Source organism: Triticum urartu, chromosome 4 (genome assembly GCF_003073215.2).
Source record: "Triticum urartu cultivar G1812 chromosome 4, Tu2.1, whole genome shotgun sequence".
NCBI classification, from domain to species: domain Eukaryota; kingdom Viridiplantae; phylum Streptophyta; class Magnoliopsida; order Poales; family Poaceae; genus Triticum; species Triticum urartu.
The window spans coordinates 28,817,903-28,844,008 of NC_053025.1; the positions used below are offsets into that span (position 1 = coordinate 28,817,903).

General features: G+C 47.1%; 3 protein-coding genes across 6 annotated transcripts; 1 reads left to right on the forward strand and 2 right to left on the reverse strand.

Moving 5' to 3' along the window:
* Positions 1 to 5,341: 5,341 nt before the first annotated feature.
* On the reverse strand, positions 5,342 to 9,975 carry LOC125550427 (linoleate 9S-lipoxygenase 1). Its single transcript, XM_048713421.1, has 6 exons — positions 9,390 to 9,975; positions 8,640 to 8,932; positions 7,323 to 7,967; positions 7,120 to 7,227; positions 6,705 to 7,015; positions 5,342 to 6,594 (listed from the first exon to the last, which is right to left on the reverse strand). Exons 1-6 carry the CDS (start codon positions 9,958 to 9,960, stop codon positions 5,559 to 5,561), a joined length of 2,964 nt encoding a protein of 987 aa, XP_048569378.1. The 5' UTR covers positions 9,961 to 9,975; the 3' UTR covers positions 5,342 to 5,558.
* A 3,491-nt stretch (positions 9,976 to 13,466) lies between these two features.
* Positions 13,467 to 17,134, reverse strand: LOC125550428 (F-box protein At1g55000-like). Its single transcript, XM_048713422.1, has 2 exons — positions 16,601 to 17,134; positions 13,467 to 14,072 (listed from the first exon to the last, which is right to left on the reverse strand). Exons 1-2 carry the CDS (start codon positions 16,970 to 16,972, stop codon positions 13,698 to 13,700), a joined length of 747 nt encoding a protein of 248 aa, XP_048569379.1. The 5' UTR covers positions 16,973 to 17,134; the 3' UTR covers positions 13,467 to 13,697.
* Positions 17,135 to 19,336: 2,202 nt separating this feature from the next.
* LOC125550429 (protein ETHYLENE-INSENSITIVE 2-like) lies at positions 19,337 to 25,873 on the forward strand. Of its 4 annotated transcripts, XM_048713425.1 has the most exons (10): positions 19,338 to 19,580; positions 19,705 to 20,130; positions 20,232 to 20,318; positions 20,450 to 20,563; positions 20,665 to 20,877; positions 21,844 to 22,023; positions 22,145 to 22,300; positions 22,689 to 22,806; positions 22,896 to 24,619; positions 25,242 to 25,873. In XM_048713425.1, the coding sequence occupies exons 2-10, from the start codon at positions 19,879 to 19,881 to the stop codon at positions 25,524 to 25,526; spliced, it is 3,129 nt and encodes a 1,042-aa protein (XP_048569382.1). In that variant the 5' UTR covers positions 19,338 to 19,580; positions 19,705 to 19,878; the 3' UTR covers positions 25,527 to 25,873. The 4 variants fall into 4 exon arrangements, with proteins under 4 accessions (XP_048569383.1, XP_048569382.1, XP_048569381.1 ...); XM_048713426.1 differs by lacking the exon at positions 25,242 to 25,873 and having other exon boundaries at positions 19,337 to 19,580; positions 22,145 to 22,806; positions 22,896 to 23,134; XM_048713424.1 differs by having other exon boundaries at positions 19,667 to 20,130; positions 22,145 to 24,619.
* Positions 25,874 to 26,106: the final 233 nt, after the last annotated feature.

A 26,106-nucleotide genomic window follows, 5' to 3' on the forward strand; every position in this document is an offset into this window, starting at 1 on the left:
AAGCTTGCTAGAATCAAAGTCAAGAGGCTCGTCAAACCAACTAAATGAAGTCTTATTACAATAACTAAAATAAGCTAGTACATAAGCCGCTTGATTACAAGAACGTACCGTATGTACCTTCACAATCTTCATAAGAGGAAGACAAGTTGTCCTTCACGTCCCTGCAGTATCTCGTTATACGGAAAAGGGTCTAGTATACGAGTTGGAAATTTTACAGGGATACAACAAGTTGGCCTTCACTGCTTCACCGATTTTAAAAGTTGGAAATTGTAGGTGGAAGTTACAGTTTTGAGAGAAGTAAAACTTTCGTCATAAAATGAGTGAGGGCATTAACGGATTTTCGAGCTGGTGGAAGTTCATTTTCAAGTGCAAATGCTATACTTGTTCATGGAGTCCTGTCCTGGCTTGTATGCGACCGGAAATGGGGGCTGATCGTTAATAAAGTTAAAAGTCTGGATCAGGATTGTTTCATTGAGCACGTGGGGAGATAAAAGGACTAATCATACAACCATTGCAGTACTTAATCATTGCGGTTCATCTCCCATCAACGATCCGGCTCATCCCTAGGCCGTCTCGCCCATCATCATCATCAGCATCATCATCATCATCCTGACGCATCATGGATTGCAATCCCCCTAATTGTAGCAGACACTAACAGGGATCTGGTGAATTATTGATCCTACACCGTCAGCACAGGATCCGTTCGGTTGCCAAGAGGGAGATACTAATTGGGAGCACAAGGGACAAACACCCGCCTCCTTTTATTAATTCAATCCAACATGGGCGTGTTGTTTTTTCAAATAAACATCAACTTTATTGATTTGAGATAATTGTTACATCGTCAATCAGTAAACATACAATGTCCCTCATAGGCTCCTCAAACCAGTCCTTCGTGACTGAAAATTTCACTAGCCTAGCAAGTTCATAAGCCACCTTATTTGCTTCCCTATTACAATGTTCAAACGTAACAACAGGAAAATCACAAGCTATAAAATAGCAGTCATCAAACATTGCTGCCGCTGGTCCCACCGAATGTTCTCCATTCTTCATTATTTCAATCACCTTCATATTGTCAGAGGTAATAACAAGACGATTGCACACCGCCTTTTGTGCTAGAAATAGGCCAAACCTTAGAACCAACGCTTCTGTTGTTAATACATCGGCACACCAATCAATTCTCCAGTTTCCTCCAATTTTATTAATTCAATCCAACATGTAAGAATATTAATATGGCCAATGTAAATAATAGTTTGATTTTAGTGAAGAGTTCTAGTATGATGGTTACTAGAAATACTAGATTAAAGTCTAGGTTTTAATTCCCTCTTTTTTTCCTCTGTTAGTCTTCACAAATTAGAGCGTATGTGTCTGTGTGTCAAAGTCGCATGCCTTGTGCATGTACGTGTGTTAGTGCTGGGCATGTACAATGGTTCTATCTTATCAATGCCATGTAGGATAAATGATGAGGTGGAAGAGAGATAAATCATAAGAAAAGGCTTGTCTTCTCTTATTTAAGAGAAGACAAGAGATGATCTCTTAGCACAATTTGTCTCACCACATTTTTAGAAATAGCTAGTTATTTAAGATAAGGCTAAGATATGACCCATCGTAGACATATTTTTTTATCTTCTCTAAATTACATGCAAGACTTAAGATAAGATTATCTTATCAACTATTATACATGCCTTAATGCATGGATTGGCTGGTTAGTTTAGCCAATCAAATTCCAGTGCATGGATCGGCAACAATGTTACTAGTGCACGTGTGTGTTTGCCCGGACACTAGCAGATGGACGCATGCATGCGTGTGGCCGTGTGGGAGAGACGCACCACTTCGGCAGCGTCGGCAGCAGCGAAGCGACACAACTGCAGTCTGCAGAAGGTACCTTTTTGCTATCGGTGGTTCTTGCCGTTCTATCCGTGGAAGCGCTGCCGTTTTAGACGACACAAGAAAGAATACCTATACACACATGCTGAAACGTTTGGTTCTTTACCCATTGGAGGAACTTGTGAAGTAAAGAGACAGAGAAAAGAAGAACGTTCGACGATGACGGAATCGACTTCGAAGGTCTAAGGTACACTCGGATCAATGAATAGAAAATCTCTCATATGTTTTGTTAAATCATTTGTATTGAAGATCTTCCGCACTCAAAGAAATTTTGCTTACATAGGCATGTTGGTTGATCGAGTGTTTGAGATGCGGTGACCAAGAGTTTTAGCTGATCTGGTACGTGGTTGCTGTTGCTGGTAATTATAGGCAGTGTTGGGCACACTGCACTGCCAAAACAACATCTTTGTACCACCCCGATCCAAATTGAAGGCGTACAGTCTGCGCTCTATCTAAAATACTACTCCCTCCCTCCTATAATATAAGAGTATTTTTGCCACCAAGCCTTGCAAGCGTACACGAGAGCACGACCATGATAAGCACCGCACACGGCACCACGTGAAACGCTCGCTAATCCACAGCGGGGCCACACTAAATTATAGTATGATCCCGGCAAGGTTGGCAGCTCAGCTGCCGGGTTGCGATTCGATTCAAATTGCGATGCGCACGGCTAATTGTCTGTCTAGTGTTTATTCACGCTCAACACGATGCGAAAGATGATGATCGTCCGAAAACTGGTTATTCCTCACCTTTTGGGGTCCGTCTTGACGTTCATGGTTGCGTTATGCCCATTTCATCATTCTTGACAAATAGGGGTAGGCCTTCTGCTGACACTTCATACGAACAGCACGGCCTTTGATTGGAACCTTGAGCAAGTGTGAAGTCATCATTCATTCCTACGCGAAACTCATCTCTCTTTTTGCACTGCTTTGTCAATGTTGAAGCTATGTGCTAGTCTACTTTGCATTTCAAAAAAGAAAATTAGTCTACTTTGCTCCCCGGAGTCGGCGGGCTGATCGTTATAAGGCCGTATCAGGATTGTTTCATTAGAAACATGTGGGGGGGCGTAAAGGACAAATCATACAACTATTGCAGAGCTTAATCATCGCGGTTGATCTCCCATCAACAATCAAGCTCACTTTTTCCAAAAAGAAAAAATAATAAAAAACACCTCCCACCGGCATCATCATCATCATCATCATCATCATCATCATCATCATCATCATCATCATCATCATCGTCATCGCGCATTATGAATTGCAATCCATCTTAGCAAACAGGGATTTTGGTGAGTTATTGATCCTACACTGTCAGCACAGGATCTGCTTGGCTGCCAAGAGGGCGATAATTACTTAATTAGGAGCACAAGAGACAGCAGAACACACCTCCTTTTAAATTCAATTCATGGGCACGTTCGCTGATCCGGTGATTGTGGTGTGCCGACCAAGAGCTTCTAAACAGTGTTGGCCACAACTCCACTGCCTCTTGCTGAACTGGACACCCGGACAACTGAAAGCCTCACGGCTCAGACTAGTCTGACAACACCTTGTAAGTTGTACCAACCAGATCCAGATTCTTCTCATCATACTCCAAGTGCCCAGCATGGGCATGGCATCTCTTCTACTAACCAAAAAAAAGGAGCATTCCAGCTGAGTTTGTTCTTCAAGTGGCTCTTCACTGTCAACTACTACTCTCGCTCTCTCCTCCTGCAGAAGTTACTCCAAGGTGTGCGTTGATTTGATTTATTACTACCTGACAAGCTCGTATATGTTCCCCATTTCCACATGGCAAGGAAATGTATGTTACACATGTCAGTTGCTCTCGAGATCCTGTGTTGCTCGTGGCGGATCTCGGGCACGCGGTCGTGGGGTTGTCCTCTCCGGTGGAAGGCTGGGGAGTGCTGCAGATGGTGGCAGCTCGTTGCCGGGAGCTTGGCTGGGCGTGGTGGTGCCGTGTGCTTGCTGGCCTCGGCTCAGCTCGGATCTGGCAGGCCCGGTGTGGGATGGGTTGTATCCGTCTGGATCTGGCCCGAGGCGGTGGGGGTTGGATGCGGTGGACCAGCTGGCTTGGTATGTGCGTGGAAGACGATGACAGGCGAAAGTCTGCCTCCGACTATGATCGGAGCCGGCAGCAGCGGCGTCCCCGGGCGTCGCATCCTTCTTGAAGGTGCTGCTGTGGTGAAGTGCTCCTCTCCCTTACCGTCCCCTGCCCGAGGGAAACCTCAGATCCGTGCTCTACCAGATTGGATGATGGCGGTGCATTGCGTCGTTTCCTTCTTGAGGGCATCATTTTTGGAATAGGGATCAGCCGGAGATACCAATGGTGGTGGTGGTGAAGCGACTGACTTGGAGTCGATGGTAGTTGTTTGATGGTGTTCTTTGAGGTTTGGTGGCGGTGCCTTCAGCACCGCAAGGCGGCCATTTGTTTCCCCCTCGTGTTAGGTGTCTTGCAATGCTTGCTCAAGACGCTTGCTCAAGACCCTCCCATGGTGGCTGATGTGTTGCGGCGAGCGTCGTGCCCTCGGTGATGATGCAAATTAACAATTAGCATGGTTCATCTTTGCTCTTTGATGGTGTAAAGTGCCTCCCCAATTTGCTAATCGTTCCGATCTTCCGCTGCGGGGCTCCCAGTCAAGGTTCGTGTTTTACACTCGTTAATTGTGGATGCTCCTGAGTTGTGCCGTGGGGCTCGGTATGCACGCAATGCGGTGCGTTAGGTTGCTCGCAAAGTCTAGGTATTGTGATCCCTTACAACACCCCACATCTACTTGCCGTCTCTCGTGGTGTTGTTCTTTCTGCATGCTAGCTAGGTCGTTCCATCTTCTGGGCGTCAATTTTTCTTCTTTTTCTGTAACATTGTTACTTGTACGGTTTTCGGTCCGGTTTCCCTCATAAACGGGGTCAGCTTGTTTAGGTTTTCAACCCAATTTTCTTTATAAACTGGATCCAGCCAAAGCTAAGAGGAGACTCTTGGCTTTGGCAGCTTTTTGAGCAATATATTTAGATGGGGAGCCTCTCCCCCGGTGACCGTTCAAAAAAAAAACATGTCAGTTGCACTTGCGCAACCCGTTAGCTCAGCCAGCTCCTCAAGTCAAAATTTGACTGCTCCTCCACTGATCAGTGAACATGGCCAACCGATGCATGCAATTATTTTATTACGAGTTGATCACAATAGCAATCATGCTTTATGCTGACAAAGTTTCAATGGAAACACATAGTCCCTCTTTTTTTTTATTTACTCCGCATATTAGTTTTGGTTAAAGTCAAATTTTATAAATGTTGACAAAGTTTATAGACAAATATATTAACATATACAATAAAAAATCAATTACATTAGATTCATTATTGATACTTTCACATTATATAGATTTGTTATTGTAAATGTTTGTATTTTTTTCTATAAACTTAGTCAAACCTTATAAAATTTGAGTTTAGTCAAATCTAATATGCAGAGTGAATAAAAGTGAAGCGAGTATGCTTTATTTATGGGCAAATGGAGGGTGAGGATTAACAGTTTAAGACCAGGATCGAACAATTGCTGACACAAGCTCACACACACACTGCACCAGTCTCTCGACACGTTCCCGTACGTGGCGAACGAGTCGCACTCTCTTTATTCGGACGCACACGCGCTGTGGTTGGCGTCAGACGAGACGAAGCTCCGATGTACCATGCTCAGATGGAGATGCTGTTGGGGATGCCCTTGGCGGTGAGGCCGGCGGCGGCACCCTTATGGTCGGAGGTGTTGGGGTAGAGCAGCATGTAGGGGAACTTGGCCGGGCCGTTGCGGTTCAAGAGCTGCGGGTCGTGGTTCATGCCCACCACCTTGCTCTCGATCTCCACCAGCCGCTCGCTGAAGCGCTTGAACACCTCCAGGGCCTTGGGGTCGGAGGTCCACTCCGGCGTGTCGCGCTGCCCCAGGTAGAGCTCGTCGGAGGAGTGCTTCGACAGCACCTCCAGCAGCGAGATGCCGATGATGGTCTGGATCTGGCTCGTGATGGTGTGGATGAAGGCCCGCTCCGGGTCGCGCTCCAGCTCCGCGTACTCCTTCGTCCCGGGCTCCGGCATGCGGCGCCGGCTCACCGTCGGCCGGTTTGGGAGGAACCCCGCGTACGGGTACTGCCCGAAGTTGACCGCCGCGTGCAGCGCCGACCCGATCCAGATGATGGTGGTGCACGCCTTGGCCAGCTCGCCCACGTCCTGCATCCTCGGCCACCACGGCGCGTCCTTGAGGTCGCCGTGCCCGACCTCCCGCGCCTCCTTCCACCACGCCTGCAGCTCCACGTCGCCCTGGAGCACGCCGTCGTTGGGGTAGTAGATGGCCAGGTACTCGCTCACGTACTCCTCGATGGCGTGCCAGATCGCCAGCCCGTCCGCCGCGTACGGGTAGTCCGACACCAGCAGCCGCACCTTGTACGGGCTCGAAGGGTCCTCCACCGCCATGCCCCTCTTGATGAGATCGTCGGGCAGGCCCTGCTCGGTGAACTTCCAGTCCTTGTACACCACGGACGACATCCCCAGCGCGAACTTGCCCGGGAACACCGTCATCTCGAAGATGCCGCCGGCGTTGATGAGCGTCTGCCGCGCCAGCGCGTTGATGGTCATGGTGTCGCGGTAGTGCGGGCTCAGCAGCTTGTGCACCGGGTGCGTCACGCTGAGGTGCCGGTTCGTCGAGATCACGAACGGCTCCATCACCGCGTGAGTGTTCAGCCTGCATGCACGTTCCAATCGTACTACATCAGTTGTGCATCTACTGAGTACTGACTGGATACCACCGGGTCAGTGTCGCCATTGTTTGGGGTCACTCCATGCTGTACGTACCAGTGGCTGACGAGCTGGTGCCACCCGGAGTCATTGACGGCGACGTAGGCCTTGGCGAACTCCCACACCCAGCCTTGGACGGAGCCGCTCGGCACCGGCGTGTACACCTTGCTCTTGGCGATGGTCAGGCCGTCCTGGATGATAGGCTCGCTGAGCTCGATGGCGAGCGGCGTGAGCCTGCCGTCGCCGCGGAGGAAGAAGAGGGTCCTGGTGGCGTAGATGAAGTTGCCGGGCAGGTTGTTGACGTCGATCAGGAACGGCATGAACCGGTCGTGGTGATCAAGGATGTAGAGCCTGTTGCTTTCCAGCGCCTGCATGCAAACAAGTTGCAACATGCCAAAATTAGTTACACCTGCTCCCATCAAATCACAGTGGATCGCGATGGGTTGGCCGACTCGATCGTGTTTATTATTACCTGCTGGACGGTGAGGCCCTCGAGGTTCTTCTCGATGTGCGCCGCCGTGATGGTGCTCGTGTGGTCACCGAACTTGCTAGGGTCAAGGCTACTTTTTGGCGGGAACTCCTGCGTGCATGCCGACCCAACGCAAATTAAAGATTTGCACGCTCTCCCCATCGACAGCATAGTACATATTCAACACATAATAACTGTTGACTCACCGTGAGACGCGTGATCATGACGGGGTTGACGCCGGCGAGCACCTCCCGGGCGAACTCCTCGTCGGTCCTCCACGCCTGCTGGTCCGCCTGGATGATGTGGGGGACGGGGAGCTTGAGCAGCGAGTCGCCGCCGACGGGGAGGAGGTCCTTGACGAGCTGGAGCGGGAACTGCCTGCGCAGCTCCTCCAGGGCGGGCACCATGGGCAGCTTGATGCCGCCCTCGTAGAGGTTGATGATGTCCTGGAAGGAGTCGAACTCGCCGGGGGTGGTGTCGACGTAGGTGCGCACCGCCGGCAGGATGCCCTGCGTGATGGCCTTGATGGAGTAGCCCAGGAAGTCGGACGTCTTGAGGTGGCCGAACTTCTCGTCCCGCGGCACGTAGATCTGCTCCAGCAGCGACAGCCGGCTCTCCAGGCTCGGGTCCTTGGCGTCGGGCTTGCGGCCCGTGCGGCCCCGGCGCGGGTAGGGGTGGTCGGCGCTGCCGCCGAGGACCGGGCGGCCCTCGCCGAGGTCGTTGTAGACGTCGTAGCGGTAGACGCGGTCGTGCTCCTGGTAGGGGCCCTGCCGGTCGTCGCCCCGCAGGTTCCGGAGCTCGTCGTCGCGGTACGGCTTCAGCGCCGCCGGCATCTGGCTCGGCAGGTACGTCTGTACGCGTGTACACAAACCAAAACATTGTCATTCACATGAGCACTGAACCTGCACCTGCACCTGCACCTGCAGGAAGCCGATCGATGGCCTGCTCATAACAAAAGAAAACTCCCGTACGTACGTATGTTGCTAGCTAGTACTCCTACTTGAATAAGACGATTTTGCTTTGCCAACTAGCTAGAGCAGTAATCGCCTTTTCTTTCAGGTGTTTTATCTCGCTGTTTCGGTAAAGTAAACCGGATTGAGTGCTACATCTCTTTTCAAAAGTTTCTTCTGGGGTCGGCCACCCATGTAACGATCGAGGTCGTCTCAGGTCGTGGAGGTGGAGCCATGGGTTCGTGTGAGCTCACGTACCTACTCCCTCATTCCATATTACTCGTCGCTGATTTAGCAGCGACGAGTAATATGGAACGGAGAGAGTACGTGTCTGCCAGCAGCAGGTCGCGCACTTGGTCAGTCAAGTGCAACAGTTTTCCTCACCTACCAGCGTGCCACGGTGCCAGTTTCATTCAATCTTGTGCTGCACCTAGCCATACTATCTTTTCTACCAACACGGAATAAATTCTGCACCCACTAATCTTATCTTATCTCAAAGAAGACTTAATGACCATGAACGACGAAGCCGGCCGGTGAAAAGGAAAGGAGAGGAGAGGCAAAAGGATCACTCACGTCGTTGGCGAAGAAGACGCGGCTGTAGGTGTAGCTGGCGGCGGGGTAGACCCAGGAGTTGGCGACGAAGGAGAGGCTGCCGCGGCCGGGGACGTCGTGGAGGGTGACGGTCTTGAGCAGGAACTCGGAGCTGTGGTAGTTGTTGACGATGATGGCGCCCGGCACCCCGAGCTTCTCCACCTCCCAGTCGAAGGTGAGGCCGAACTTGGACTCCCCCGTCGTCAGCGACGGCAGGCTCGTCACCCACTGCTCCAGCTCCGCCTCCGCGCCCACCTTGCCGCGCCCGCCGTTGTCTGCACGCACGTATTATCAGATTCTCACATGCTTAGTTCATCACTACGTGTCACTCTGCCGCCCGGCTATTACTATTACTTTGATTATTGAGAGAGATATTAGTTTACTCCTACTTCTCCGTTCAACGCTACTATTGTTGAGTAGTGTAGTATGTCTTTGTGCTTTACTACTTGAGATTGTGCTTTTGACGTGTCCTTGCTTGTTCTATTACTTTGTCCGGAGCATCAAGCTCGGGCGCAAGCACTACTTGATGATGTTGTCTCTTCTTTCCATGCCATGCCCATGCTCAGCTAAAGCTAAAGACGACCGACCAAGCTAGGCTATCTTTCTTTAGCCGATCGAGATACATCCATCCATCCATCCATCCATGGCCGCCGGCCCACACGAAAGAAATCCTATCTACTGAGGAGAGGAGGAGGAGGAGGAGGAGCAAGATGAGAAGGGCGGAGTGCTTACCGTGGTCGACGAGGGTGGAGCTGATAAGCTGGCAGGTGACGCCCTTGCCGAGGAAGTCGCCGATGCCGTCCATGATGGTGGCGCCGAAGTCGGTGAGGTCCAGCACGTTCTTCCTCATCAGCACCACCGTGCCCTTGAGCCGCGCGCTCTTGTTCGCGCCGGTCAGGCTGTCGATCAGCCCTCCCAGAATCATCCTGGCCTCCTTCTCGCTTTCACTGCTCCAATGGCACTTGTACTGCTTTCCGTTGGAGAGCTGTGCGGAGGAAGACGGGTGTGTGAGGAGGTCGCCGCGCGGGCCGGGCGTTTTATAGGCTGGAGAAGGCACGGCGAGAGCACGCGCGCGTACCACGGGTGTGCGTGCTGCCGTGCCGTGACAGCCCGGCCGCCTGGCCTGACCTAGTGACCTGACCTGACTGTTACGTGAATGGCGTGGGAGATATCCGCGCTCGCTGGTTGCGATGGCCCCGTCGTCATTTTCTTCTGCGCGCGGCGCGTAGCGGCTGGCTCGATCGGATCGGACTACCCGCAGCGCCAGCGCCGGACGGCGACGTGCCCGCCTCGTGGTCCGCATGGCCGCCGGGGCATCGCGTCGCTGCGACGAGGACATGTGTATTTTATGCGTCCGGTGCATTCGGCGGCCGCACGTACACGTTTGCAATAATTCATGCGGACCGAGAGAGAGGGGGTGGGGCGACGACGCGTCGGTCGTGTGAATACTTGGCCGAGCGGTGCGTGCATGGGGCTGAAACAATGTTTTGTATGGTTTCTAACCGTACAAAAGCACTAGGCCAACAGCTACTGTATCTATTTCTTTTTCTTTTTTGCGGGAATGACACTACTGTATCTATCTGCACCATACTACATACTCCCTCCGTTCCTAAATATTTGTCTTTCTAGAAATTTTAAATGACTACTACATACGTATCTATGTACACATATTTTAGAGTGTAGATTCACTCATTTTGCTCCGTATATAGTCACTTATTGAAATGCCTAGAAAGACAAGTATTTAGGAACGGAGGGAGTACATACCATGCACGGCTTCGATACTTCTGGTTCCCAATCAATTGAATGAACTGAAGTGTCAGCTAGTAGTTGCACTTGCTAACTACTCGTCTTTAATGGCACCAAGATTCATTTTTTTAAATGGTAAGAAAATTGCATTATATTCACATCTTTTTGGGAGAGTGTTTTTATTGGCGTATGTTATTTAGGACAGTAGAATATCTACTAAAAACACATTGGACAACAAACTAAATAGATCACAAAAAGGTTCCCAAAGAAACAAAATTACCATTTTTTCGGGGGAAACAAAAGTACCGTTGATTTAATGGAACCTTTTAATTGTTTATTTTGAGTTGGATGGAACCTTTTAAATAAATACATCTTCATATTTTAGCTAAACATTTCATAGGCTACAAACGATCGAGCCTCTAGCTCTTACATTCTGATATATTTTTATTTCATGGAGTCAATATCACAAACCAACAATCCACTAAGACCGGAGATAAATTTTTTGATTCTATGTATGCACCGGTCTAGAATTATATACAAGCAAGACAAATTATTTTCTCCAGGTATGAGAGTTGTTTTGTATTGATAGAAGGAGGTCATAGAGTCCAAAAAAGACAAATTAACAAAATGGTCTAAGCCGCCGAAAGAAAATTGGAAAAAGGAAGAAGGAAAAGAGAGGATGGCACTGGCTCTCACAACGCGAGGTGCCAAGCATCGACCAACGCGAGGTGGTGAATATATTGTTACCTACTCCCTTCGTCTCAAAATTCTTGTCTTAAAATTTATTTAGATACGGTTATATCAAGTCACATTTTAGTATTAGATACATCTCTATCTAGACAAATCTAAGACAAGAATTTTCAAACGGAGGGAGTACATAGCAAAACATAGTACATTCATGTAAGTTAAAAGTAAACATAATTTATTGTGGAAAACATCGTTAATTATTTTTGTAGTTATAGTATATGCTTGTACTAACGAAATCTAATAGGTAATGTATTTTAAACCGAGTTCAAATCAGTCACGGTATGTGGTACTGTACTAATCAATCGTGGTCTCTCGGTACGAAGGTGTGTGAATGATTGAATGGTCCCTTTCATAAATCGCCAAAAAGATCTCCTATTCACCATCTAGTAGACGCTAATTAAAGTGCAATAAGCGCTCCTTTGACCTAGCCAGCCGCCCTTCCAAAAAGTTAGGGTACTCTGCCTCCCGCCGGCGCCGGCACCGGTCCGTCCCGTCTTCGGTGGCCTTAAGGCCATGGAGGCGGAGTGGATCTCGCCCCTTGCCGGTGGGAGGGCTTTGTTTTTAGATCTTTTTTCGATCTTTGTTAGGATTTGCGTCCTACTCAGGAAGGCGAGACGGCGACGGCTCCCTGAAGATGGAATAAAGGTCTCCCCGTCTAGCCCCCGTTCTGGTGATGTGTTCAGCATCATCGATGGGCATGTGGAGTTGTGTCTCCGGCTGATATGTGCTTGGTGGATTTGCTTGGATCTGTTTGTCGTTCGTCTTCGTTCGTGTGTCTTCAGGTTGGATCCTTTTAATCTACACTCTTCATCTGCGGCGGTTGTTGTTCTGGTGCGTTGGTTCTATGGAGCCTTAGCACGACGACTTCCCGACTGTCTATTACAACAAGGTTTGCCCGGCTCCGATGAGAGAGGGGCGATGGCAGCGGCGCGCCTTCGGCTCGCTTCAGTGTTTGTAGTCGTCGCTAGGTGGTCTACGGATGTGAATGTAATTTTTATTATTTTTAGTATTTGTTGTACTACCATGATTGAAGATGAATAGATTGAAAGTTTTCCCCGCAAAAAAAATAAAAAATTAAAGTGCAATAAGCAGCGAGCATACAGTGCACGCATCTACGTCGTCGATCGAAACACCGCCGTGGGCCGTCACGGTATGTTCTGCCCGCATGCGTGGGCCTGCCTTACTTACACTGTGGTGGGTAGCTGGTTTCGCTTGTAACCTCGCGGCCCAATAAATGTGAAAGAACCTAGTCGATGAATACGTACAATGCGCATGCATGTCGCATTATGTAAACCCGTCGATTGTCTAGAAAAATGTAAACCCGTCGAACAATTTTTCCCTGACTTGTTTTTTTTTTTGTGAAGTTTCCCCTAACTCGTGTGACCAGGAATTATAGAACAGCATGTGTGGTACAGTGGTAGTTTTATTGATTAGTGAAAATCAAGACAAACGAGCAAGAGGCTAAAAGGTGTGCAAAATCATAGTGTGATAGTGAACCAAATATTGAACTAGTGTAGCCGAAAATTATTGTGTGACAGTGAAGCAAATATTGAATTAGTATTGGGTGTGACTGATAAAGAGTAAACACATCTCTACTCTTATAAAAAAATAGAGTTGGTGATGATGGTGTGCCTGCCATCCTGCAATATAGGCCGTTCGATCTATATCTGACGGATAGGAAGGAAACCATGGCAATTTTACAAAAAGATATCCGCACTCCTCTTCACATTTGCATATAAGGCCTTCCCTCGCTTATCCTTATCTCCAACAAGACAAACTTATCATATAAAATGCATCTTGATGTTCCGTGCAACGCACGGGCATCTTGCTAGTTTAGTGAAAATAATACTGAAACATGTTGTCAATTACATGGTTCTCGGCTGCACCCTTATGAAGAGCATCTCCAACAGAAGCGCTATATAAGCGACGCGGGGTATAAAAACTGCTTTTAGCACGCGCGGACCCGATTTGGAGTCTCTAGCAGCGGCACAAAAAGCGCGCGTAAGCTATAACTAATGCAGCGCGCGCATTAAAAAGGCATCGCTTGTTGGAGCAAACGTCTTCTAGCGCCTTAAAAAGAACTACTTACGCGTTGTAAACCCGTTTTTTGGGTGCCGCGCATTGGGCGGCTGTTGGAGATGCTCTAAGATACTACCTCTGGCAACTACATTGAGTTTTCCTTCTTCCAATTTTACTGGGATACGACAAGTTGTCCTTCACTGCTTCCCCGATTTAAAAAGTTGGAAATTGTAGGTGGAAGATACAGTTTTGAGTTAAGTAAAACTTTGGTCACAGAATGAGTGAGGACAAGAACGATTCGAGCTGATGAATGTTCCTTTTCAAGTGCAAATGCTATACAGTACTTGCTACAATTATCATCTTTCAAGTTCACCTTACACAGGTCCACAGTTCCACATTACTATATTACACATGGGAGAGGGGCAACCCAGTAATGGTTCAAGCAGACAAGTACGTAGAGATCATCAAATGATATGTATACTCACCTATACACCAATACCCTTGTATATACTTCCCACTGGCCTGCATCTAATGGCCCGCTTGTCGCTGCTCCCACCTAAGGTCCTCCGAGAACTCCATCATAGCAGCTCTCGGATCGCCACCTGTGACGGACAGGTAGTACTCGGCAGTTCCGTCATCCACATGCAAGCTTCGCCTCACCGACTCGAGAATCCGTTTGCTTTGCCTTTTTGCAGCTGCAGCGTTTGCCACGGATTCTGCGTTTCTATTCGGGTGGCCCTCGGGATAAAAGACCGCGACCTCTCTCTTTGAGTTGTGATCCATCTCAATGTAGCATGTGCTCCCCAGAAGGATTTCTGGATCACTGATTGGTATTAGAAGCCTCTCCCTCGAGTAGATACCGTGGTCACTCATCATGTTGTTGAACCGTTTGATATCGGTCACCTGCTTGAAGTTCACATGATATCAGATACGGTTTGACGAAGAACAGAGAAGGTTTGCTCACACAAGCACAGTACAGCTGCATATCTTTCTGAAACAGTGGAAATATTTGCCTGGAATGGTACAAATTACCGGCATTCAGCCACTGACAAATGGAGTAGCTGAGGATACCAATTGTTTTCAAATTTAAGTTGCATAGACAGCTTTGTCAATAACAGTAGTCCAAAAAGTCTGAACATGTGTGTGGTCAATGTTTCAGATTAGCGACAGATCCGCACGACTAGTTCCTACGCGTAATATGAGAAGAAAATGAAAGTGCTTGAAATAGGATTTGAACCCAGGTCTATGCAATAGCGCTTGAGCCTAATGACCAACTAAACCAACTTTTGTTGTTGTCTATTGTAGACAAACAATGTTATCTGAACCTTTCTTATTTCTGCCATATCAGAAAAAATAAAGTTTGGCTTGGTAACTTTGGCATGACCAGCGTGATTACTATGGTATGAGCAACATGATAAGGCTGGTAACTACAGTACGAGAAGGTTAAGGCATGGGGAAGTATGGCAATTTAACACGGGAATTACTGGTGAAAATGCTTCAAAAACTTTTCCCACTTGGATGAAAGATAACATGGTGTTTAAAACGTAAGATATTAGTTATCAAGTCTGTGATATCATGCTTTTTACACAGAAATTCCCGGGTGTATGTTTTTCAACAAATAAATCTGGTCAAAAATTACAGTGGCGTTTCTATGGGAGTTATCAACTTTGTATGTGTCTGTTACCATGCTATTTACATAGAAATTACCGGGGTTGCCCCCCCCCTCCGCCGAAGTTATCGACAAAGTTTCTAAGACCGGGGCACATAAGTTATCGGGTCTATGAAATGTGACTTACCATGTTGTTCACACGAAAGTTACCGGAGGATATTTCATCACCCCCCCCCACCCCCCGCGGGGGGGAGAGGGGGGGGTCGGTAAAGTTAGCAGGAACCGGGTACATAAGTTAGCAAGTCTGTGATGTGTGAGTTACCGCTATTCACAGAAAACACACCCCGGGGGGGAGGGGGGAGTTATATTTCATCAACTCTTTCTCCATTCTTTCCAAAGTTAACATGGCGTTCGTATGTACATGAGTTATCGAGAGTATGTTTAGAGCAAAAAAAAATCTGGGGTCACAATTACCATGTTGTTCAATAAATTACCGGATGTATGCTTTTCAACAACTTTTTTTCCCGGGTCAAGAAAGTTATCGTGTCTAGGCTCGGTAACTTATCAGGTCTGCTATATGTATATACCAAGTTATTTACACATGAGTTACCGAAAGTGTTTTTCCAACAAAAAAATAGCAGGCTCAAAAAGTTACCATGTTTCAGCTAATTAAGTTACCAGCTAAGCGCTGCGTGTATATTACCATGCTCGGGATAGATGGCAAGAACCACTAAATTTGGAGCAAATCTCGCCCAACCCAGCAAATTACGATTTCATTTTGTCGAACTAGTTAACTCAACTAGAAACATGTAAAACCAAGACAAACAACATTAGTTAGCGGGTTAGTCTGTGCGTGCTGAAACTTTCAAGAGGTTGTGGGCTCGAGTCCTAGTACTCGCAAATTATTTATGTTTCATTTTTTTTCCATCGAAACCAACATCCACCAGAAACGGGATAAGTGGGAGGTGGAGATCACGGGCGGGATAAGCGGGATGTGGGAGATCACGTGATTAGCGGGAAACAGTGGACGCAAGAAAGAACAGATCGGAAGGCGCGGTCAATCGTAGGATTCAGATCCAACGGCGCGCGATTCGTGCGGATCTGTTGCAAACTGACAGTCGGCAGGAATTTAGCATTCTCGTTCAGATTAACTCTATATCAGCAACATTGAAGATAAAAAGGGTTATTAGCTGAAGGTGCATGGGCACTCTACAGCCTTGCCTTACTATCAATTGTGGCAACATTATGGAAACCAAACCTCTAGAGCTAGCTCAATTACTTTGAGACCTAACAAAGTAAGCCACTGCAGCCTTACTATCGATTGGAACATTCAACATATTAATTGATACAACCGAGCAACGAGTATTGACAGAATTAGGGAAGAAGTGTATCTGTTCTATCACCAAACGTTGTATCATGAGCATTATCAGATAGCCAACAATTAAAACATGATGAGTTATGCTAATGACAACGGTGGTGAGTTCTGCGACAGTGAGAATGTTGATTGTTTTTCATGATCAGAAATTATTGTAGTGACTTGCAACTTTTGCTTATTTTACATTAGATAGACTATCTGTTAGACAATCACTCATGACTTCCATAGTTGTAATTCAAGTTCATCCTGTGATAAGAACTAAGAAGGCATAGTCTCGCATCATACATCTTGCGATATTATAGGATTTGATACTACTAGCACGGAATCTGCCAAGTTCAGTATGGGTTGGTGTTGCCTCATCAGGCACCAAAGCAGTACAAGGTAGGATTCAGCTAACAACGATACCTGAAGAATAAGCTTCAGACGGGGAGGATAGACAGATGATACCTGGACGGAGTACTTGAGCGCGACGCCGGGGACGGTGTCCCCGCGACGGACGGTGTGCGAGAGCGCGAAGCGGGCGAGGGAGGCGGCGCGCCAGAAGGCCCTGGTGGCCGGGTCGCCGAGGACGCGGCGCACGCCCCAGGGCGCGCGGAAGGCGGCCTCCAGCACGGCGCGGTCGGAGGCGACGGCGCGCCAGAGGCGGCAGACGCAGGCCGCCCGCGCGACGTCCGCGGGCGGGAGCCGGTGCAGGACCGCCCGCAGCAGGTCGGCCGGGAAGTCGCCACCGTTCATCGGGGACGGCGCCTCCGGGCCGGGTTTGGTGGCGGGGGAGGTGGGGAGGGCGTGGCCGGCGACGTCTCCGGCGCGGCTGCTCATGGCGACCGGGAGGCCCGCGCCGTGGCTGCAGGTGGGTGGGGGCGGCGGCGGCGGCGTGGCGGGGGATCTACCTATGGATGGACGGGGGAAGAAGGCGCGGGCCGTGGTTGACTGGCTGTGGCTGCGAGGGAACGGAGATGTGTGGCGCTCGAGGGCGGTGCGTGCACGACTCGCGGACCATTCCTCCACGCCTTGCATTATCACCAACTGTAAATATTCTCATTCAAAAAACTGTATATTCTCATAAAAAAACTGTAAATATTCTCACTAAAGTTGATCCTTCAAAAAAAAAGTTGATTTCAAAAAAAGGTGGAGACACTTATTTAGGACGAAGAGAGTATAATGTATTAGTGTGTACTAGATTGTTTTAAAAAACTTATTAACATATACTCCCTCCGTTCCTAAATATTTGTCTTTCTAAACATTTCAAATGACTACTACATACGGATGTATGTAGACATATTTTAGAGTGTAGATTCACTCATTTTGTTCCGTATGTAGTCACTTGTTGAAATGCTTAAAAAGACAAGTATTTAGGAACGGAGGGAGTAGCAAATTATCGTTGTATTTTTCGTACGACGGCAACCTTCTCGCAGGCCCCCCTCCTCACGCACTCAAACCGACAAGTTTCTACCTCACTTTCGGCTAAAAACAATGGGACCGTGTCGTCGCCAGCCCCGACTCACTCCAGGTTACAGCGTCCCTGTCCCAGCCTCAGGGGCAACGCGCGCCTGCGAATCATTTGACGCAAGAAAAACATCTACATTGCATGAGGAATAAGAAAAATCATTTCTTAACAATATCTCATTCTTCGTGTCGCCCTCTCAAATTGCGATGAACGTTTTAGTCGAGTACAAACCAGCGTCGTTGCGCCGTCGTTATCAAAAAAAAAATTGTTTACAAGGGAACCACGGGATCCATATTTCGTGCAACTTCCAACTATTAACAAGGACATGCCATAAGAGAAGTCGGCTACAAAAACAGTTAGCTATTTTCCTACTTAGTTTTTCCTCACTAAGCCGTTCAAGCATTTTCGCGAATACAACACATGGCTTGTGATGCTGAACTTGTGTCGCCTAAAATTTCACCAAACCATCATCTAAGATTACATAAGATCTAGAGGGTTGCCTTCGGTGATCATCAACTTGTGACGGTCATCGTCACCGAAAATGGTCTTAGGTGATGGTTCTTCCTCCGTCACCATGATTTCCGTCACAAGGGGTGGCATGTTTTGTAGTGGGGAGGATCAATTCAAGGCATGTGATCCCTTGTGACCTATCCTTTGAAGAGTGCCCGAGGGAATAGTGGTCTATCCTTTGAATTGTTCCTCGCCACTATTCCCTCTGCCACGCTCGCTGCAGCTTGTGCTTGTGCTTGTGCTGCCCAACCGACCGCCTCCGAGCAAACACCAATTACGTGGCTGGTGAATCCCCGCTGCCTGACGCTATTAGACTAGCCACAATAGATAGTAACATACACATTTCCCTAAACTATGTTACTACCTTCATAGTGGGTAGTAACTTAAGTGTGGTAACATGCAAAGATTCGTTTATTAGGTTATAGACTCATATTGCATTGGGATATGTGATGTTACAGTAACTAGCTAAGTTACTATAACTACCTCTCTCTTTATTAACTCATTGCCACATAAGCAAATTTGCTGAGTTGGACTTGATGTTACTGCTGAATTTACTCCCACTGTGGCTAGTCTTAGCGAACTAGGAAAGGGTCGAGAAGTGTCTCCTTCTCTAGATTTCGTCGATGATGTCCCAAGCACCACCCCGGAACCAACACTCGATGATGGGAGCGAGAGTCGGAGTGAAGTGGAGTCGAGCATCCCCGGACAACAAAGGCACGGGAGACGCCAACACTGGCGGGAGCAATGAGGCGGCGAGGGGTTGTGGGCGGGGTGAAGAGAGCAAGCGATGGCAAAAATTGTACTCCCTCCATTGATTTTTGTAAGTCGTTTCAGACAACTTAAAATAGGCTGTTTTGCACATTGTCTGAAATATCTTCAAGGTTTTATAAAAGTGAATTCCAGAGGGAGTATATGATACGTACGAAAATGGCTTGCAGTAAGTGCCGTTGAAAGCAAGCACAATTACCGTGACAAAGTCAATCTCTCAATACAATGACCAGAGTGCATTTAGTTTTACTCGTATAAATAAAAAACTAAAGCAAGCTACCCTCAAACTCGGTCGACCTGGAGCTGCCACATACACCCAGCGAAGCAGCATTGCCTACCCTCGCAGGTTCTAGCGGCGACACTGTAGAGACGGCCCCACAGGCTTCGTCCCCATTCACAACGCAGAATACCGGAAACACCCCTCGCCGCCAAGCCCGCAGCCCCTGCCCTTATCCTCTTCCTCTGTTTTTCCCCACTTTGCCCCCACCCCACCCCTCGCGGGGGCGGCGGCGAGGCCACCCATCACCGCATTGCCTACTTCTTCCCCGCCCCGGCTTCCCGCTCGTCTCGTCTCGGCTCGGACTCCCACGCCACCCAACGCCACGCCGTCGCGCTCGAACCCTCTCTCCGCGGAGCACGCCGGCTCGAAGGAGCTCCGAGCGGAGACCCCTGCGAGCTTGCTCGACTGCTGCTTCAGAGCCGGTGACAACCACCAACTTACTCGCATTGTTCTAAGAATCCCTTCCATTCTCATCTTTGTTTTACTTGCCGTGGTGAATCTAATCCAGATATTTCTATATGGCAATGGGCGCTCTGACCCTTCCAGTTCTCTGTGAATCTGTCTGCGGCGCGGTGGAGTGGAGTACTCTCTTCATTTTTTCCAACCAAGTCGTTGGTTCACTTCAAGGTGGTTTCGCCAGATTTGTACAGATAGTTTGATTGGAGTGTTCGGGCCTGAGGAATCGGGTAAACAGCTGGGCGTGATTCTTGGTGATATTCCATGGAAGCCGTGCACGGTATACAGTCCCTGGCTTCAGGAGACGGCCACCACCACCTTTCCCGGACCCTTGGGCCGGCGCTGCTGATCTCCGTGGGCTATATTGATCTTGGCAAGTGGGTGGCCACGGTCGACGCCGGGGCTCGGTTTGGGTACGACCTCGTGCTGCTGGTGCTGCTTTTCAACTTCTCATCGGTTCTGTATCAGTACATGTGCACCTGCATCGGCATGGTCACCGAGAAGAATCTCGCACAGGTACCCGATTCACGAGTTATTTCTTGCTGCTGCTGTTGTTGTTCAGACATCCACCGTATAGTTCTAGTTCTTACTTGTGATGCGCTTATATGGATTTCAAGATCTCCGACCAGGAGTACAGTCGGTTCATATGTGTCGGCCTTGGTGTCCAGGCAGGATTGTCTTTGCTTACTTCAGAACTAACCATGGTATGCCACTATGTCTACAGGCATTTGTTTTGTTTTTTTTTGTTTGTCAAAGCTTCATTCTAGAGTATTTTGTATTGGATTGGTATGTAACTCCTCACTTTTCTGAACATTTAGTATTTTTTCTGTTTCAGATTTCAGGCATAGCAGTTGGATTCAACCTTGTATTTGATCACGATGATCTCATCACAGGCATCATTTTTGCATGCGTTGTAATTAACCTGCTGCCGTATCTCTTATCCCCTCGGGTAAGTTTATTATTGACCCTGGAACTAGTAATTCTTGATAGGTTCATCTAACTCCTCTATGACCCTATGTGCTTTTCATATATTATTTCTGACCATTCTAGGACAAGAGGATGTCTGGAACGTTAAATGCTTGCATAGCGGGCTTTACGATCCTTTGTTTTGTGCTTGGTTTGTTAATCAGTCAACCAGAGATACCTCTCCATGTGAATGTGATGTTCCCCAAGTTGAGTGGTGAAAGTGCTTACTCACTGATGGCACTTATGGGTGCAAACATAATATCACACAATTTTTATGTTCACTCATCAGTTGTTCAGGTATTTTCCGATGCCTCTTGCTCATACGTAGTTTTAATTGTCCACATATTTGGATTTACATTTGAAGTTGCAGTAGCTGTGTCAAACTGTCTTCCATTATGAGTTGTTTGGTTATATGTTGCAACTTGTGTTGATATCTGGTGTGTGTCATATTTCATAGTTTCAGATACAGATTATGACATCCACGATGCTGAATACATAATAATAACCGTTCATCACAAAAAGGGGCAAGCACCCGCCAAAAATACTAAATAGCTGGGCGTTGGGCATTATGCTTGTGTTCGGTGTCATGTCTCAAGCAGCTTCTGCATAGCATTTGATTTGTTTCGTGTCATTCCACTCGTCAGAATTATCATCTATACCATAGGAAATAGTGCTTCAACTATGCTGCTATGATCATTGAATCACTCATGGGGTATTTGGTTCAAGGAAGGGGTGAATGGAAGACCCATCATGCTTTCATCCCTCATAAGCACAAACTAACAAAAATGAGGATGGAGTCATCCCCGAAAATTCATGGAATGATCAGTTGATCGCATGATGGACCAATCCACCTTCGCATGAAGAGGCGGTCCTCCAATCCAACATTCAATTGAAGTATTAATGTTTCCAGGGTTGTCGGACAATGTACCTTTTTTGCTAAATTTTCATTCTTATTATGCAAGTAAACATGGAGAAAATGGTATTGCATGTTTTCATTAAATGTCATGTGGATTGTTTCCTAAGTGAATGATGCTAACGGAACTAGCACTGTTACATTTTGTGTTTTTTATTACGTGGTTAATTCAACTATTAGAAAGTCTGGAAAACTATTAAAATTTGGTTATGATAGTTCAGAAATATTGTAGAACACATCAGGTTAACGTGGCAATGCACTCTGTATTCCCTGATTCCACTATTATTTACAAACAAGTCAATTTTACTATTTATTCCTGCTTATTGGAGTTCATTTTATCATATATGCAGGTTCAAAAGAGGTCTCATGTTCTTACCCTTCGTACTCTGTTTCATGACCACCTTTTTTCTATATTATTCATTTCTACTGGAGTTTTTCTTGTGAACTATGTTCTGTTGAGCTCAGCGGCATCGGAATCTAGTCACAATGTGATCCACTCCTTTCATGATGCTGTAGATCTGATGAACCAGGTTTGTGAGTCCAGTTTCTACAGTATAAATCCAAATATTAAAATTACAATCATGCCTTTTGGTGTTCTAAGTATACATTGAAATTTCTTCCTGAGTTTCTCTGGGTTCTTGCCTTCTGCAGATATTTACAAATCCCATGGCTCCACTTGTGTTACTAGCGGTTCTTCTCTTTTCGAGCCACATTATTTCGTTGACATGTGTTATCGCCAGTCGTGCAGTTATGGAGAATTTCTTTGGTGCAAATCTGTCTCTTTCTGCGCATCATGTGCTACTCAAGGTTCTTTCCATGATTCCTACTATCTATTGTGCAAAAGTAGCAGGCTCCGAAGGGATATATCAGTTACTCATTCTTTGTCCAGTAATCCAGGGCATGACCCTGCCCTCCTCTGCTATTCCTGTTTTCCGTATTGCCTCATCACGGTCAATGATGGGCAACTACAGGATATCTCTGTACGTTGAAATACTAGCCTTCCTTGCATTTCTTCTTATGTTGTTCACAAATATCATTTTCGCGGCCGAAATCATGTTCGGTGACAGCAGCTGGACAAACAACCTGAAAGGGAACACTGAAAGCCCTGTCATAATTCCACATGCTGTACTAATTCTAATGTCTTGTGCGTCTATTGCTTTTACACTCTTCCTGGCTGTGACTCCAATAAAATCAGCCAGTAGTGAAGCTGAAACTCATGAGTGGTCTGTGCACTCTCCGAGAGAAGCACTGGGCACCACTCATCACAGAGAAGATACTTATCCGGAATATATTGCGCGCGAAGAAATTCAAAGGTATTCTGTTGATGCTGTTCCAAAGGATTCATTGGGAAGTCATAAGAAATCAGCTTTGGAGCATACTGACAGTTCTGAAACCACTGCAGAATCCGATAACGGGGCTCGACAATCAACTGCTCATATGGCGACTATTCCTGAGGCTGACTCCTTAGCGCCCTGCAACCTCGAGGAGTCAAAATCAGTTGTTAGGGTTGACTTTACAGAGTCAACTACAAAGGTTTCTACTGCCATGGTAGTAGAACAAAGTTCAGCAGAGAATATCAAAATGAAGAGCACGGCTGAGAAAGATGTCGAAGTTGAAGCAGATGTTTGCACAGACAAGGACAATGAGACTTCACATAATGTGAGCTCCAGTAATAAGTCCACTGGAGGCAAAGCACCCTCTTCATCTTCCAGTGATCCACCATCCCTTGCTATGAGCAGGTATAAAGAAGCTGATGCTATCAGTGGCAGTAGTGGCCTCTCAAGGCAGCCTGGTTTGGGCCGTGCTGCAAGGAGACAGTTAGCAGCTATTCTTGATGAGTTCTGGGGGCATCTTTTTGATTATCATGGTAAGTTGACACAAGAAGCTAATTCTGAAAGGATCAACCTTTTGCTAGGACTGGACTTGGGAGTAGATGGTTCAGCTGGGAGAACGGATAACCAAAACACTCAAGCTTCCAAGAACCCCTTAGCGAGAGATACAGTGCCAGGATCAGGCATCTCTAGCCCATACTTGTCTTTTGGGCTTCAGATGGGTGCCATGGGGTCATCAGCCTGGTCACAGAGCATGCATTTACCAAACACAGACGCTCTGAGTTCAAGCAGCACGTTTCTTGACCAAAATGCAAAAGAAATCACGAATTATGATGGGGCACCTTACTGTGATAACCAGTTGTGTCAGCCTGCTACCATTCATGCTGGGTATCAGCTAGCAAACTATCTAAAAGTGATAGATGCAAGTCGGCGTTCACGTTCCAGCATTCCACTGAAGGCACAGCGACCTCCTATATCTTCTGAATCCGCTGGTTCCAACTATGCTGGCTCTGCTATTCGTTCATTTGGTTCTACCACTTTGCAGAACCCAACAATGAGCGGCTTAAGTACAATGATGGTAGGAAGATCGTATTACGATCCCACTACCATTCTTGGTGGTGGCTCATCTGCTTACCCAAAGAAGTACCAGAGCTCACCCGATATATCTGCTGTAATTGCTGCAAGCAGGAATTCACTGTTGAATAAAGCAAATATGGGCAGTGCTGCTGGAAATCAGTCATATCTTAGTAGGGTGGCATGTGAAAAATCACGTGATGTGGACGCAGCAAACATGTTACAGAGCTCTATGCAGTCGAGTATGAACACCAAACCAGCATCACTTTGGTCCCGGCAACCATTTGAACAACTGTTTGGTGTGCCGAGTGCAGAGTTGAATAATAGGAGCGAGGTGAACACCGAGCGCAGATCAAATGTCACCAAGGATGATTTCTCATACAAGGAATCCGAAGCAAAGCTTCTCCAGTCTCTTAGGTTTTGCATCATGAAGCTCTTAAAGCTGGAAGGGTCGAGATGGCTTTTTAGGCAGAATGGTGGTCGTGATGAAGATCTAATTGACCAAGTCGCTGCAGCTGAGAGAGTTTCACAAGAAACCACAAATGGCATGGACGTTAATTGCATGCACGGACAGCTCAATTGTGGTGGTGATTGTGTTTGGCAGGCTTCCCTGGTTGTTAGTTTTGGTGTCTGGTGTATCCGTCGGGTGCTTGACCTGTCCCTTGTGGAAAGTAGGCCAGAACTTTGGGGCAAGTATACTTATGTTCTCAACCGTCTTCAGGTAACCCTTTTGCCTTATTATTTTTCAGGCTTGCAGTAGACTACAACATGCACCCTTACGCTGAAAAAGGCAACCTGAGAAGTGGATCCCGACATTGTTTGCTCATCCATTTAGCAAAGATTCTTTTAACATATTGACATTCAAAATGAAGTTCCAGTTTCCAGTAAACTACTCCCTCTGTTCCAAAATGCAGTGCATATTTTGTTTTCTAAGAGTCAAACATGTTATATTTGACCAAGTTTAAAGGGGAAAAAATAACATCCAGAATACAAAATCAATAACAATAGATTCGCCATGAAGCGTACTTTTTATTTTCTTTATTTAGCATTTTAGATGTCGATAGTTTATTCTATGAACTTGGTCAGACGTAGACATGATTGAATGAAGTTGAAACAGGGGGGTGTATGCTAGAGACGCAGTTAATTTGAGGATATATCAACTATTCGAACATAAGAATTTGAGAATATGTCAACTAACCATGGAGGGTGGAAGAACTGTTAGTACATGACATAACTGAACTTAGCGTGGTGATTGGAACGTACTGTTGAGCATATATCAATTTCATGTCATTCTCATCGCATATTCTGGTTTTCTGATATCTTGTTTACCTTATTTGATGCAGGGGATCCTCGATCCTGCATTTTGTAAGCCTCGGAAACCCGTCACCGGGTGCTCATGCCTCGAGAAAGCACGTCTGGTCGCCAAGCCGATGCCCGCCACCTTCACCGCCATAGCTGACATCTTGCTGTTGATCAAAGATGTGGAGCAAGCCGTTTCGGGCCGGAGGGGTCGAAGCGGCACGGTGGCAGGAGATGTTGCCTTCCCTAAAGGGAAGGAAAACCTTGCTTCTGTGCTCAAGCGATACAAGCGTAGGCTCTGGAGCAACAAGCCACCTGCCGGACCATAGCTGTCAGTCAGCCTCTCACCAAGCCTCTGTAGACTGTAGGGTTCTTGTTACCACTGCTTCTTCTCGTATATTGGGTTTTTCTGCTGCATGCCGTACGCCTGGAGGCTTTTCGATCTTGGTTCAGTAATGGCAATCGACTGTAACTGGTTTTGCCCATATAATGGCAATTCACTCTGGTTTTTCCCATATAATGGCAATTGCATAGTGTTCTACAAGGGCAAGGTGTGAACGGTCACTGTAGCTGCTTCGAGCGAGATGTACAAAAAATCGTTGGTAGTTTGTTGAAGTGGCTCTGTAAATTTGACTGTAACTCAAATTCCTCTTGTGGCTAAATCTTTGTATTTCAATGTTTCCGCGGCTTTTGCCGCCCCTTTCCACAAACAAGTACTGAAAACCCTAGGATCCAGGAAATGTCCTAACTGATGCACCGCGATCGTGACATTGACCACTGTCTCTTTTATTTTTCAGTAGTATTTGAAATACTCGCTGCTATTTGTGATATTCAGTTCTTAAAATAATAAAATATGATTTCCATACAAAGCTCTACAGGTGCGCATGAACAGGTGAGAGCTATGTAGAA

What these genes read in the sequence shown, in the direction of transcription:
- LOC125550427 (XM_048713421.1), bottom strand. Translation starts at nt 9,960, where the DNA reads ATGCGGACCACGAGGCGGGCACGTCGCCGTCCGGCGCTGGCGCTGCGG. An exon ending in CTCCACCCTCGTCGACCACG is followed by an intron (nt 8,933 to 9,389) that starts GTAAGCACTCCG and finishes ACGTGCGTGCAG; the next exon opens with ACAACGGCGGGCGCGGCAAG. An exon ending in TCATGATCACGCGTCTCACG is followed by an intron (nt 7,228 to 7,322) that starts GTGAGTCAACAG and finishes GCATGCACGCAG; the next exon opens with GAGTTCCCGCCAAAAAGTAG.
- LOC125550428 (XM_048713422.1), bottom strand. Translation starts at nt 16,972, where the DNA reads ATGAGCAGCCGCGCCGGAGACGTCGCCGGCCACGCCCTCCCCACCTCC. An exon ending in CGCTCAAGTACTCCGTCCAG is followed by an intron (nt 14,073 to 16,600) that starts GTATCATCTGTC and finishes AACTTCAAGCAG; the next exon opens with GTGACCGATATCAAACGGTT.
- LOC125550429 (XM_048713424.1), top strand. Translation starts at nt 19,879, where the DNA reads ATGGAAGCCGTGCACGGTATACAGTCCCTGGCTTCAGGAGACGGCCAC. An exon ending in TTCACTCATCAGTTGTTCAG is followed by an intron (nt 20,878 to 21,843) that starts GTATTTTCCGAT and finishes TCATATATGCAG; the next exon opens with GTTCAAAAGAGGTCTCATGT. An exon ending in CTGTAGATCTGATGAACCAG is followed by an intron (nt 22,024 to 22,144) that starts GTTTGTGAGTCC and finishes TGCCTTCTGCAG; the next exon opens with ATATTTACAAATCCCATGGC.